We start from the raw sequence: 14,456 nt of genomic DNA, 5'->3' as shown, positions 1-14,456 counted from the left end.
CACACCTGCTGAGCTATAACTGCAGAATCCATCAAGGTTGCCTATCTCTCGACTTCTAACATGAGAGAAATCAACTTCAAATCTTGTTTAAGCCACAGTTACTTGAGTTTTCTGAATTTATTCCTAATTGATAAACTATTCTTCTCAAGAAGCTTAAGATCCAGAACAAGAATATTTGGCACAATGTAAAGAACTAATAGAAAGAAAGGTACACTTAATTCTGTGTAATTCTTGGATTCATGAACAATTGAGCTGCAAGGAAATCATATTTTAGATTTACCAGGGAAACTAGTTAAAAGCAAAATTATAAAATGTTTGTGAAGATGGAAACATGAAGAAAGGTGAGGAAGAATGCATGAGATTACTAATATTGATGACAGAGATCTCAATTTTTACTTCTTACAAGAGCTAAGTAATACTTATGAGGTTTAAAAATTTATAATAGAAATCATTTTAAGCTAAAAGCAACAACTGATAAATATTTCTATGAAGGGAAACTATATTAATTTATCTCTAGTGCTTTTTTAAAGATGGAATTCTATAATTCTGTTGTTAGACCTGGGGGAACCTAGATTCTCATTGCTGATCCACTAAAACTAGGTGTGGAATCTTGGGGAAGTCATACTCTTAATAAAATGAGAATGTTAGTAAATGAAGTTATTTCTTCAAGCACTAAAATTCTGTTAATTTAATCATTCATTGGCTTCATAGTGAACTTTCTCCAGTCTGATTTCCATGAATTCGAAAGTTGTTAAAATTAGTTAGTGACGTAGTTCTTGAGTATCTACTTCTGAGACAGGGTTGACTAACAAATATAAATGTCATGGAAGACTAAGACTGATAACTCCAAATACCACCTTTCTCCTATGTTTCCATAATGGCTTTTCTCTACACATAACATGGTATTTCTTAAGGTGCTATACTCTTTTGGTTTACACGTCTGTTCCCCTATAAACTGTGAGTCCCTCGGGTGGCGGGTGGAGGTGGGCAGAAAATTGTCTTCCAGGTGCCAAGCACTGGCTTGAGTATACAGTAGGAGATTTTGCTGAAGACAGGAATGAGTGACAAAAGACTGGTGTAAAGAGATATTGATCCTAAGAGAAAACAATGGCTAATCTTAAAATTAATAACTTGACATTTTGTCTTTTTTCTTTGTAGTGCAGATTAGGATTTTAATTGATTTGTGACATATTCATTAGCCACAAATACTTTAGGAATTCTTGAAAATTTTTGCAAGGTTTATTGGCTTTTAAGTTGTTGCCAGACTGATTCAGCCATCAAGAAAAAAAGGGCAAGTGTCATACTGGCATGGAGCAAAAGCTCTTGCTGCCTCTCAATTGTGGATTGTACACGGGGTGCCTTCAGCCCAGCCTGGGAGACTGGGCAAGAACACGTGAGGATTGCTGCTCAGTCCCTCTCCAGAGACTGGGGAAATCTGGTGGGGAAACTCCACCTGAAGCACTTGTCTTAGTGAGGCTAGGCCAGTGCCATCAATGAGAACTAGGGACTACCCCATTCTCACTGTGTCCCATATGCCACCTGAATGACGCATGCTACCCTCACAAACCATCCCAAACAAAAAGCAAATAAGGAAAGTGACAACGGGCTCATGGCTTTAATTCCAACCACAAACAAAGCTGTTTCCCTGCCCTCTACCCTGGTTATTGTCTTTCTACTCTTGAGTGGGCTCAGGAGTAGCTACTGCCCCAAGGGCAAGTGCTCAGCACCCAGTTCTTCCTCACTGGGTCCCCCTCACCCTCTACTGCTTTAACAGGGGTGTTTTAAAACCAACATCATTGAACCCCTCATGCAGACAGAACAAGAGGTGGTCTGAGTATGATTTATATATGCCTTCCTTGTTGAGACTTGCTTTCAATTGTGTTTTAAATAGAGATATTAGGAGTTTTTTTTAAAAAACAGATTATTAAATAAAGATAGATTTCAAATAACAATAAAAGTAAAATATCAGTACTAAAGAGCGTACCGCAATACCCTGGGGTTCCACATACTGTCTTCATGAGCACTTGATGTTCCACAATTTTAGAGAGTCCAAAATCAGCTAACAACAAAAGAAAAACAAAATTAATGAAGCAAGTCTTTCTCAGCTTTTATAAAATGACAGAATACTCGTGTTATTCAAAATAAAACTAACTTCTTTATTTATTTGCTTGTTTTTGTATTTGATGGTGGTGTGAACATAGATAGGGACCCGTTGCCAGGGTGAGGAAACTAGAAAAAGTAATAATAATAATTTAAGTCTTGCCTTAAACCGGAGAAAAATATGACTCCCAAGTACACTTTATACTTTTCTCTATAATTCCCAGCTTTTAGCAAATAAGCTATTTCTTTTTGAAGTAATTAACAGTTGCAATAGATATATTTTTGTCTAATATTAAATCTGAGATTTATGAAACAGTAATTCCAAAGTACAATGTAGAGTTAGTGACATAATTCAGAACTTTTAATCCATTGGAATACATCTAAATAAAAATATTAGACTTTCATAAATGTCAAGGAAATGAACAACACAAACATCAAAAGGTTTCTTCTATTTCAAATGAATAATGTCATTCCCTAGCATACTTGGAGGATACAAATTTACTCTCCTGTGAGGAATATGACTTTTTTTAAAATTAAAAATCGTTTTTATTTATTCCTTAGAATATTACCTAGCTAAAACATTATCAAAAGTTGCTGCCATTAGGCTCTATTTGCTGGGTTACATCTGTCTCACTCAGGAAACATCAGGAAACCTTTCAAGGCCATTCTTCAAGAGAGGCAGGTGCAGGATCCATGCCATTTTGAACTTCAAAGACAAACCCACATTTCCCGGAGGTGCTGCTCCTTATCAGGGAAAGCAGCAGGAAGTCCTTCGGAAAGAAAGGCTCTCTTGCTTAACATCGTGTCTATCCATCCATTTAAAGACATTTCTTTAGGGATAAAAATCTTTAAAAGTGGTGTCAAAAGAAATGGGAGCCTCCCTGCTGCCCACCGCCTTTCAGGGGTGATAATGAGAACAAGCTGGCTGCCCTGCGGGACTTCAGTAATTTTTTCTGTAGGTTTTTGCATTCATACAGCACATTATGTTATCTGAGCTCTTCCATGACATGTATAACTTAGTTTTCAAAGGTGTTAACACTTATAAATGCACTGAACTCATCAGATTAAGATTGTAAAGGACAGCATCAAGAGAGCAATGCCCATCAAAGGATTTAATACAGATTCTACAAAGCAGAATCCATCTCAAACAAATTTTGCTATTTTTTTTTTTTGCAAATGAAGATTTGCTTTGGAAGGTACATGCAAAGTATTTAATATACTTTCTTCTAAAATGCTGATTTAAAGATCTCTTTGGATAGATCAGAATTCCTACAGCTCATCTTTGTAGTTCTGTAAAATGCTTAATGGGAAAAAAAAAAATCAAGGTTTCCAGAGTCAAATAAAGTTTGGGAAAAGACTTGCAGTACACTCTAGTAGATGTCAGTCTACGCACTAGCATTTTTAAGGTTCTGGGAAGTCCTGCAGAAATAAAAATCTTGGTTAACTTTAAGTTGGCATTGTCTAATTTATTTGACCAACCTTAGCATCCCAAAAACCACTCCCATCTCCCTCCAAAAGGAATTATTCACCCTTGTCTATTCAGCTGAGGAACCAGCTTTCTGTGGAGTACGCTCTGGGAAATACGATCTTAATTTATCTCTGTTTATATAAACAAGTGACTCAGAGTCTAAATTCACTGATAGGTGCTAAACACTTTGTGTCAAAGTTCTTGATTATCTAAAAATAAGCTCCATCTAATGTGTGGAATAAAAATTAATAACTAAAAAAGAAGTGTAACATTACCTGTGATTTTCTTCTATATAAACTTATGTACAAAATATAAGGTCACCTGCTGAAGTCCCTGTCATTTCCAAGACCTGTGATTCCCTTATGACGTCCAGCAACAGAGTGTCAACTTTAGGCACTAATTCCAGATTAATATTCCAGGAAAGAGCATGGACTTCCAAAACAATGCATTACTCCTTTATATATACCAAATATTCAAGGACATTGAACGAAGATGAAATTGGATGGAGCCATATTTAAAAATTCCATAGAATAAATTTCTTCTGCCCTGGGACAAGGGGTCATAAGACATCAGGAAATGTCCTCACCAATTTTCAGTGGTGCATCAGGAGCTGGAGTTGCATAGAGAAGATTCTCTGGTTTGAGATCACGGTGGACAATCCCATTTTCATGTAGGTACTAAACAGGGTATATAATGAAGTAACATTCATGCAATTATATTCATGATTCCAACATTTATATTTACTATTTTCAGAATTATAATAATCTTTAAGTTATGTGATTCAACAACATACACATATTATGATTTAAAAATAAACACCCTAAAGGAAAACAGGTTTTAAACTATACATCATTCTAGAGTACCTTACATATAATTACTTAAAAGAGAAATGAAATTGAAATTATATAGAACCAATTGCCAAAAATAAAATATTTACCCCTTGGAGAATACTAGTTCTCTTCATACATATTAACCATATCAGCTCAAATTGGCGAATTATCATTATAATAAAGTCAAGGTGCTGCGTATTGAAATTTGTCTGATTTATTATCTGAAAAGCATAATTATATGTGTCCTCTTAGAAATTCACAGCCATGGCAAAGACTTCATAATTATTGTTTGAACAGACATTTAAATGTGATTGATTATTATAGAGAATACATCCAACCCATGACTGAGTGGAGTTCTCCCTCTTCGATGTCTGAGGGATCCAGCCTCCATGCCTACCTACTGCCCTTGCCTTCAGCCAGGCCACATAGGTGTTTTTACTCTTAATCACTCTGATGACTAGCTTAATTATCTGCTCTTCTCCAGCCCATACTCCACACTTGCATTTTTAAAGTGCAGATCTAGTCAAGTCAAAGTCACTCCCTGCTTAAAAAGTTCAGCATCTTTCCCTTGCTCTTAGCATGAGTGGCAGCAGCAAGAGTGCATTTGATTTTGTATCTCTTGAGTAGGGCTCACAAACTCTCCAGGGGCATGAGGTTACCCTAACAGAATGAAGGAAGTTGGCAGAGTGTAAAATAAAAGGGAGACACTGGAAGTCCTAGGGACTGCATCTGTCCCTGGAGAGAGCACGGCCCTTCAAGCGCTGAAGGCCACTCAAGTCCAGCCAGTTGTTGTCAGGCAGAAATGCAGGCCCCATGTTGCTAGCTCTTCTGATTTTTCAAGGCAAGACAGAAATTCAGATTTTTTTGAATTTAAAATATTCCAAATTTTAAATATTGGTAATAAAGTTGAAAAATGTTAAACCCTGTACAGGTCACATAAAACATTCTGTAGTCTGTGAATCTTGTTTTGGAATTTAAAACAGTCCTTAGCAATCAGTACATGCTCAATAAACAGTTAAGTACATGACTGAACACATTTTTTTTTCTGACTCTGCTTCCTTTCTTTTTCTATTTTTTTTTTTTAACAGATCCTGCCTCAGTTTTATTGGTACAAATAGCACAGGAGGAGACCAGCCTCGTGCAGACAGCAGCCCAGGGGTCACACCAGCTCTTCCCTCCTCAAACTGGCAGACAGACCTCGACTCTGGAGCCTTCATGGGGGCCTGGGCACCTTTGGGCACCAGGAGCCAGAGCCTGAGCTGGAGTTGGAGCTGCCGCTGTGCTGAGACCGAGGCTGGGGCCTTGGTTTGAACCTTGGCCTTGGCCTTTGGCCGGCAGAGCCTGAGACCCTTGGCAATGAGAATGTTCCCCAAGCTTGGGGTGGGAGATATAGGAAAGCGGATGGCGCTTGTGGCTGCTGCCCTTTGGGGTCTTGGGCTTGACCTCCTTGTGCTTTAGGAGGGCCTTGATGGCCTCAGGCCCTGCACTCATGGCCTTGGCAATGTTGGCATGCATTTCTTCAGGACCTTCTTATTTTGCTTCTTATCAAAGCGCATGATCCTCAGGAACTCGGGGTCCACCCCCTTAAGAGACTCCTATCTTTGTGATCTGGGTTTCTTGATACCGTTTCTGTGCCATTTTCTGGACTGATTGTGTGTGGTGTGGTTCTTGGACTTGGCTCTGTCTGCACCGAAACCTGTAGCTCCTGCAACACCTGGGACCGAAAAAGAAACTCTACTTCTAGATCTTTATTGAGGTTGCACTCTTAAACTTCTCTTTTGCTGTAAACCCTGCTTGACTGTTTGTCTACTCCCTTCCCTTCAATTACTTTTTATAGCCCCACTAAAAGTACATGTGTGTAAAAAATGGTGTGGTGGGATTATAATTAATTTTAACTTTTTCTTAAATAGAATTTAACTATAAAAATTACACATTATTTAGGTGATACGTTTTTTTAAATAAATTTTTTATAAGTGACAGGCATTTCATATTTGCTTATCCTGAACACCATCCATCTGCTACAAATGATGTGCCCTGAATAAGAATAAAAATATTTAGTTGGTAACTATGTCTGGTCTCATATTAACTAAACAAACTTGGTAATTACATTGCTAGCAGTTGAAGATTGTAAAGACTATTCCATGATAGTATCCTAAAAAAAAAAAAAAAAAAGTTCCAGTTCAAACCTGTTTCTTAAGCTCCCGGACTATTTATCTACCTGCCTATGTCTCATTTCCAACTGGCTGTCTCATAGGTACCGTAAGTTCATCATGTCCAAAGCTGAATGCTTGACCTTCTCCCAGCCCAGTTCTTCTCCTTTTTCTCTCCTCAAAAGGTGGTATCTCAGTCAACTCAGGGATTCCAGTCAGAAACTGATTCTCTCCTCTCCCTCGCTGCCTCCGTTCAATTCATCCGATTCTAATTCCAAAATGTCTCTTGAAACCCCCTGCCTCTCTCCCTGTCATCGCCATGATAGTAGCTAGATCACCACAGTAGCTCATTAACTACTCTCTTTGATTTCCTGTGTGCCCCCCTCCACTCTATTTTCCGCAGAACAGCACAGAGAATCAGGCCATTTCTTTTTCTTGGGAAACTCTGCAGTAGTTTCCCATTACTGTATTCTGGCTTTCCAGGCCTTGGTCATCTGGCTCCTGCCTCCCTCTCCAGCCTCATATTCTGCCACTTGCCCCTCTCTGGTTCTGTTCTACCCGTACCGACTTTCTTTCAGTTTCTCAAAGGCCCCAATCTTTTTCCCACGTCAGCATCCTTGTCCAGCTGCCCTCTCTTCCTGGAATGCGTTTTCACCCTTTTCCTTCTGGCCAGCCTTCCCTATCCACAGGACGAAACTATAATTAATCAGTTCCTCAGGGAGGCTGCACCTGTCCTTCCAGACTAACATATGTGCCCATCCTTATATGCTCTTATTGATGCCTCTTGTTTTTCTTTACAGCATGTCTGTTTCTTCTCAAGCTTTATGTTCAGGATATCTCCCTCACTAGACTAAAAACTCCAAGAAGACAGGACATTTTTATCTGTGTCTTCAGATTCCTAGTTTCCTGTAGTGCCTGGCATTAAGTACACACTCAATATATACTTTTGAATGATTAATGAATAACTCAAGTTCCTTATTGAAAGACTGAAATTCCTATTGGTGCTGATCTGCATCTTTTATTCTTTGCTATTATTAATTTGTAGTAGAAGTTAAAATTTTTGTGCTTACACTATAGCTATATAGTTTCAAAGTAACATTGTTTTGATACATTTAGTTGTAATAAGGCTCAGCATCTGTGTTTGAGAAATATATTATACTTATTGTTTAATAAAACGTAGTCACTTCAAAGACGATCACCGAGTATTGGTTAAATGAATGAGTTTACAGCATCAAAACCCAATAGATGCATTTTAACTTTAAAATAAGGCAAAATGGTTTCATCTTTGAAATAACATGTTAGATAATTACATAATTCCTTTTTTGTACTTCGGTAGTAGCATTAAGTTGATAGTTAGGGCTGACTTAATTTTTTCACACCCTTTGAAGTTAATCTGGATATGCAATATAGCCTATGCCTCAGGGAAGTTCAGTGAATGACAGTTGAAAATTCATCTGTTAGTTTTCACTTTAGTTTCCTTCATGTCTGAAACATTCACAAATTGTACTTTCAGTGTTATAAAATGGAACTGAGCAGTGATTCGGCTATTTCTAATGATTCATCAGTGAAGAATGGGAAAGCCAAAAGGCCTCTGTTTGTAAATGAAGACGCCCTGTGGACTGCAGTGATGAACTTGTAGACAACCAGGCCTGCTGTCCCTGCAGTAAGCTTCCCATGTGTGCACCAGTGCTTTAGGTTTTGGTGTGGTTTAGTAGTGTCTGGATAAAGCAAAGCTTTGCTCAAAAATGCTTGCTGGAGTAGCAGTGTCATGGGGAAAGGGAGCAGGACGCTAACAGGATAATTATGGATGCCACTCTGTAGGGAAATCTGCGGTGTCAGGTTAGAGTACTTGATAGAAAGAGAGATCATGAAGGACAGCCAGACTCCAGTTCTTGTTTCTGGTTTTGGTACAAGTCTCCTGGTGTACAAAGTCAGAGTCGGGGAACATGGATACTTTCAACATGTTGAAATTCATTTTCCCATCTATGCTTGTCAGAAAACTCCATACATACATATTTCCAAGATTGATCTATGTAGCACTGGTGGAAAATATCATTTACCTGTACTGTTTTCCTTAGATTCAACTCAAAACCAAAAGCATTCACTCAACTAAGATTTCAGTGAAACATTGTCATTGCTCTCAATGGTAATTATTAGTGAGTGAATGGTTATCATTTTTAAGTTAAACATTATGAAAAAAAAAGGAAAAAAGCAAAGTATCCCAATTTAAACAGACAAGCCTCAGGCTGACAAAAATATAAAGAAAACTACAGTAATCCACATGTAATCAACAAATGAATCAGTATATAAAATGTATCTAAGATTAGAGCAACTTCCCAAAGGGCTGTTGAGAATGTTTAGAGAGGATAAGTGTATGATAACTTCATTCTCTTGTGTCCAACATATGTGGTCAAATTTAAAAAAGATGAGATTTTAGGAATGGAGGCTATGAAGACATTTGACCAATTCAATAGAGGAGGTATTTGGAGATGAGGCATAGCTTGGAAAAAGACCCCAAAATGACCCACAGTTTCAGAGAAAGAAGGAGCAAACACATTTTTATAATGAGAAGGAAGAATGCAGATTGGTCGTAAGAGAAACAAAGGAAGCTCCTGAATCTTGATCTTCTGGTCAAGCAGAGGCTATAGTCTACAAACAGGCTGAACGCTGTTCTGTCTGGAGAAGCTCATTGGGCAAGATTGAAGATGAACGTAGAAAGCAGCCTATCCTCAGGCAAAGGGAAGAGCTTCTTTATAAGGATGAGGAAGCTGGAAGAACTATTATGAGAGATGGCTGTGCTTTAGACCATAGTACATGCTTTATATATTAATAAGTTAAGAGTAGATATTTGGGGTGTATTAGAGAAAGTTTTTAGATGAAGTGAAATGTATATTAAATATGACAAACAGTGAAAATCTCTACATTTTCCTTGGAAAATATTTTTATCCACAGATATACAAAGAGTTCTTAAATAAAATATGTATTAAAATAGAATGTGGAATTTAAAAAAATAGAAAAAAAAACAAATATATCTTACCATTTGGTCTTTCAAAAAAAAAAATGCAATCACCAAAAGCTCGAACTCTCTTGTAAGCAAAGATAATACTGCTGGTCTGAATTCAGGGGGTGTCTAGACATGTAATTAAACTCTTTCTATGGTCCTGACAAAAACTGTGTCATTGTGTAATGAAAGCTACTTGCATAGTCATTTAGTTTAATTACAGCTTTGCTGTGTTCAATGGGTTATGTGTGGTTAATTGATAACGTCTCAGAAGTTGGTAGGAAGAAGTTTGAATCTCTTTAAAAATCTAATAGGACTAAGGAAAACCAGTCATTAAACGAAAAGAAAACAGTGTTCTGACTACAGTTTTCCTGTTGGGAAGAACAATTAAACTGCATGAATTTGCTCTTCTCTACTCCTCAGGAACAAATATGCATCAATTGAAGTAAGACCTTCATAGTGAAAACTCTGCTTTTATGTCCTATCTGCTTTGGAGGCCTACCATGACCTCGGTCTTTGCTCTCGACATCTATCCTACGATGCCTTCAGAATTGTCAATAGAATATATGAGAAGAGCAGTAGCGGACTAGCTCCCACGAACAGATCAACAAGCATGGTTGGGATTGACTGGCTGTGCGGTCTGTGGGAAGCCTTGATCTGTAAGTCATCCCAGAGCTGGAGGAATCCACATTAGGCAAAGCAGCCAAGTTCTGGGGCCTCTTAGGCACTCTCATTTATTTCAGAGCCATTTTTGATGCCTCCTTTTCTCTCACTAGCATTCTACCTCCAAAATACATCTCAGCTCAGCTCTTTTCATTTACATTGTCACTGCTTAGTACAGTCCTTCAGATCCTCAACTGGTACTGCTGCCATTTGTCTCCTAAACACCCCTATGCCTGTGTCATCTATCTAAAATGAAGGCTAACTCATGTCAATCCTCTAGTTTAAAAACAAAAACAATTCACCTTTAAGAGTAACTCATTGACTACAAATTAAATTTTAAAAAAAAAAGTTTTAAAATAATTTTTAATTTAAAAAAAAAGAAAAATTTTCAGTATGAAAATGAAAAGTCCTTCAAAATTTGTCCCCAATTTCTGGCTATTCATCGTCCTGGGACAATGCTACCATGTACTAGCCACATAGCCTTACTTACTATTCCTCAGTCACACCATACACATTCTCACTTGGTTCCTGGATCATAATAATCTTTCATGTGCCAAATTGTGTTTTCTAAAGCTTCTTGCAACAATATTACTCATTCCAAATGCTCTTCCAGAATCTTGCCACTCCCCATCTGGAGGTGGAACCTAACTCTGTTCCCCTTGAATCTGGTCTGTGACTTGCTGTAAGCAATAGAATGCAGTGTAAGTGACAGTGGGTGACTTCTGAGGTTAGAGTATAAGTCAATGCAGCTTGTACCTTGTTTGCTAGGCACTCATTTTTAGATTCCTTGACATGCCATATAAAGTTTGACTATCCTAAGGCTGTAACACTGTAAGGAAATTGGGCAACATGGAGAAGCCAAGTATAGTTGTTCCAGTTGACAGCCCCGACTGAGGTCCCATGTGACTCACATCATCAATTGCCAGACATGTGAGTGAAGATGCCTCTCAATGACCTCTGCCTCCAGCCATCAAGCCCCCAAACCTTTGAGTCTTCCCAGCTAAGACTCCAGACTTAATGGAGCCGAGATAACCAAATAAATAAAATGGTGGAACTACCTGAGCTAGGACAGGGACCAGCTCCTGATAGCTTCATATTAGAATAGATGTCCTATGTGCATTCCAGTTCATAACCTTGTGTGGCTCTGTGCTCAAAACAACCTAGTGAATTCAACTCATCCTGCTCCTTGTTTAAGGCGGTATCAATAGTGGCCCTTGGACAGCAGGCTGGGAAGCAAAATGCAACATAAATTGTTCAGTTCCATTCTGCAGTGTGCAACCAAATTTACTCTAGTACTGCAGGTCTGCTAGTAATGAATTCTATTAGGTAGTGTATGACTAAGGAAGTCTTTATTTTGCCTTTATTTTGAAAGCTATTTTCACTGAGTTTAGAATATCAAATTGTTCCATTGTTTTTCTTACAATACTTTGATGATGTTATCCCACTGTCTCTTACTTGCATTATTTCTGATGAAAAATCTAATGTCATCCTTATCTTCGTTCTGATATAATGTGTCTTTTTTTCCTCTGGCTGCTTTTATGTTATTTTATTTATCTTTAGTTAAGAAAATTGAATATGATGTGCCTTGGTAAAATTTTCTTCATATTCCTTGTACTTGAGATTTGTTAAGATTCTTGAATGTGTGGCTTTATAAATTTCATCAAATTTGGAAAGTTGTGCACATTATTGCTTCAAATATAATGCTATCTGCCATCATTCTTCAATGACCCCAATTATACATATATATATATATATATATATATACAAATATATATCATATATCCACATACAATGATATTGTGATTATCTGTTCATGTTGTTTTCAGTCTTTTTTCTCTGTGTTCCACCTTGGATAATTTTTTAATGTTATGTCTTCAAGTTCACTTCCTTTTATTTCTAAAATGTCTAACTGCTGTCAATTCTATCTAGTGTATTTTTCATCTCAGATACTGATGTTTTCATCTCTAGATGTTTGATTTCAGTCTTTTTGTTTTTGTATTTGTGCCACAAATCTATTCAACATCCTCAATCTTTCTTCTACCTTCTTGAATATATGGAATGCAGTTATAAAAACTGTTTTAATGTCTCTGTATACTATTTATTTAATTTGTGTCATCTTTAAGTCTGTTTCTATTGATTGGTTTTTCTTCTATTTTCATCAAGTCTCACTCTGGATGTGCTTTTTATATTCATGTCCCATATTTTCTGACTGGGTGATAGATGTGAGTTTTATCTTGTTGGGTGCTAGGCAAATACAGGTGTATTTGTGATCTTCTGTAGCTTTATTCTGAATGCAGTTAAGTCACACTACTTGGACAATAATTTGATCCTTTGAGGCTTGCTTGTAAACTTTGTTAAATTTTTCTGCTCTGTCTATGGGAAACACAAACTCTTCCCATCCTTATGTGAGCTGCAAGCATTGTTCCCTATAACCTATGCTTCTTTCCCTGACCTTGGATAGTCCACTCACATGCATGTGGTGGTCATCTGAAGAGTTGGGGCGAGGAGGCATCTGCAGCTTTCCAGAGACTCTCTCAGTGCAGCTCTCTCCTCTCTGGAAGGCTGCTCTGTGATCTCCGGCCACCCTGGCCTCTCTGACTCTCTATTCTCTCTCCTCATCTCAGGGAGACTGCTGGGCTCCTCTTGGCTTCTCCCTCCCTATATGGCAGCTCTGAAACTATCTTCAGGCAAGTGTAGGGCTCTTATTGCTTGTGCTCCCTTTGTCAGGGATCACTGCCCTGGGCCGCCTGATGTCTAATGTCTAACAACCACGTTCCATATTTTTGTCTGGTTTTTGTTTGTTTCAGGGAAAAGTGTAAGTTAGTTCCCTTTTACTTCATCTTGATCAGAGGCAGATATTGACAGCATTACTCCAGACATTTTCAATGTTTTCTAGATAATATTTTACTTGATACCTAAAATTGGAATTATCTTCAGTATTTGAGACCATTTTGAACCTATCACTATTACTGGTGTACCAGTAAATGCAGCTAAAGCTATTAAGGAAAGAAAGAAAGAACAACTGGAGAAACCCTGCTCTTAATTCAATATTGATAAAAATTTGTATTGTATTCATTTATCAGTTTCTGAGGTTTCCTATAGTAAAGAAAAAAATAATTTCAGCTTGCTCTTTGGTTAGAAAGAATTTTTTCCCTTTTTGTGGACCCATTGGAGTGCTTGAGAATAGTGCAAGATATGAAATGGATCCAAAGTTGTAAAGACATAAAAGATAAAAATCATATTAACTAAGTTAAAGAGAGACTTGGAAATAATCCTCTTGATAATTTTTAAATCTAACCATTGTAGGCCATATTTCCTCTCAAGTAAAGATTAAGTACCCATTTATTATATTCTACTATTTATACAATGTTTACACAATTTATGGAATAAATGTTTCAAGATTTATCAAAGTAAAATGAAAACCTATCAAATTAAAAAAATTCTAAATATATGAAAGGTATAATTATTATACAAATAGATCACTAAAGCAATCTACTTAAATAATTTACATGAGGAATTACATTGAAGGTTACTAATTTTCAGATACCAGCAGCAATAGTTCATTTAGTAATTAAAATACTTCAGAGGAATGCTTCAGAAAATTATAAAATAAATCAACTTTGCCTGTATATGTTAGTTGCTCAGAGATTCTCTATGATAATCATAAAATATCTTGATACTTAAAAATAAAAATGATCAAATGATCTATCGTGATCTGACATTTCTTTTAAAGAAAATAAAATACAATTTTATCAAAACCCTGAAGTCTTTGATATGTTACTTCTAAGCCTCAAGTGGCCTCAACTCATATATATACTTTTTTTTAAAAACACCAAGTTCCTATATTAGAGTATCAATTTTCCCTATTAAACAAGGTTGTAGATTATAATAAATTTACATAAATGCTTTACAGGCAAAGACTTTTTAAGCCCTCTCTGAAGGATTACTCTAAGGATCCTAGAATCAGACGTCAAGAGATTAAGAATAGGAATCTCAAACTCAAATGCCTCTAAAGGACAAACAGATAACATTAAGAGTGAAGCGCGCAAAACTCACATTTAAATATTTTTATTTAATAACTTTTAAATAGCACTTACTATATGACAGGCACTGTTCTAAGGGATTTACCAAATGTATTAATCCTATATATTATATATTATATCCTATATGTATTATATTAAAATATATATATATATATATATATATATATATATATATATTTCTATTCTCTCCATTTTACATAT

At 36.8% G+C, this 14,456-nt stretch overlaps 1 protein-coding gene across 2 annotated transcripts in view; it reads right to left on the bottom strand.

Annotated features, from left to right (window-relative positions):
• CAMK4 (calcium/calmodulin dependent protein kinase IV) overlaps positions 1 to 14,456 on the bottom strand; it is a 203,747-nt gene that overhangs the window by 25,804 nt on the left and 163,487 nt on the right. For both annotated transcript variants that reach the window (XM_033110760.1, XM_033110758.1), the window contains 2 exons: positions 4,155 to 4,245; positions 1,985 to 2,059 (listed from right to left, as the gene is read on the bottom strand). In XM_033110760.1, coding sequence (XP_032966651.1) covers positions 1,985 to 2,059; positions 4,155 to 4,245 — 166 coding nt within the window. The remainder of the gene's footprint in view (positions 1 to 1,984; positions 2,060 to 4,154; positions 4,246 to 14,456) is intronic.

The sequence above is a fragment of the Rhinolophus ferrumequinum genome, chromosome 7 (genome assembly GCF_004115265.2).
Source record: "Rhinolophus ferrumequinum isolate MPI-CBG mRhiFer1 chromosome 7, mRhiFer1_v1.p, whole genome shotgun sequence".
Taxonomy (NCBI): Eukaryota; Metazoa; Chordata; class Mammalia; order Chiroptera; family Rhinolophidae; genus Rhinolophus; species Rhinolophus ferrumequinum.
Note: the sequence above shows the minus strand (reverse complement) of the source record. Positions and strands in the feature narration are given on the sequence as shown.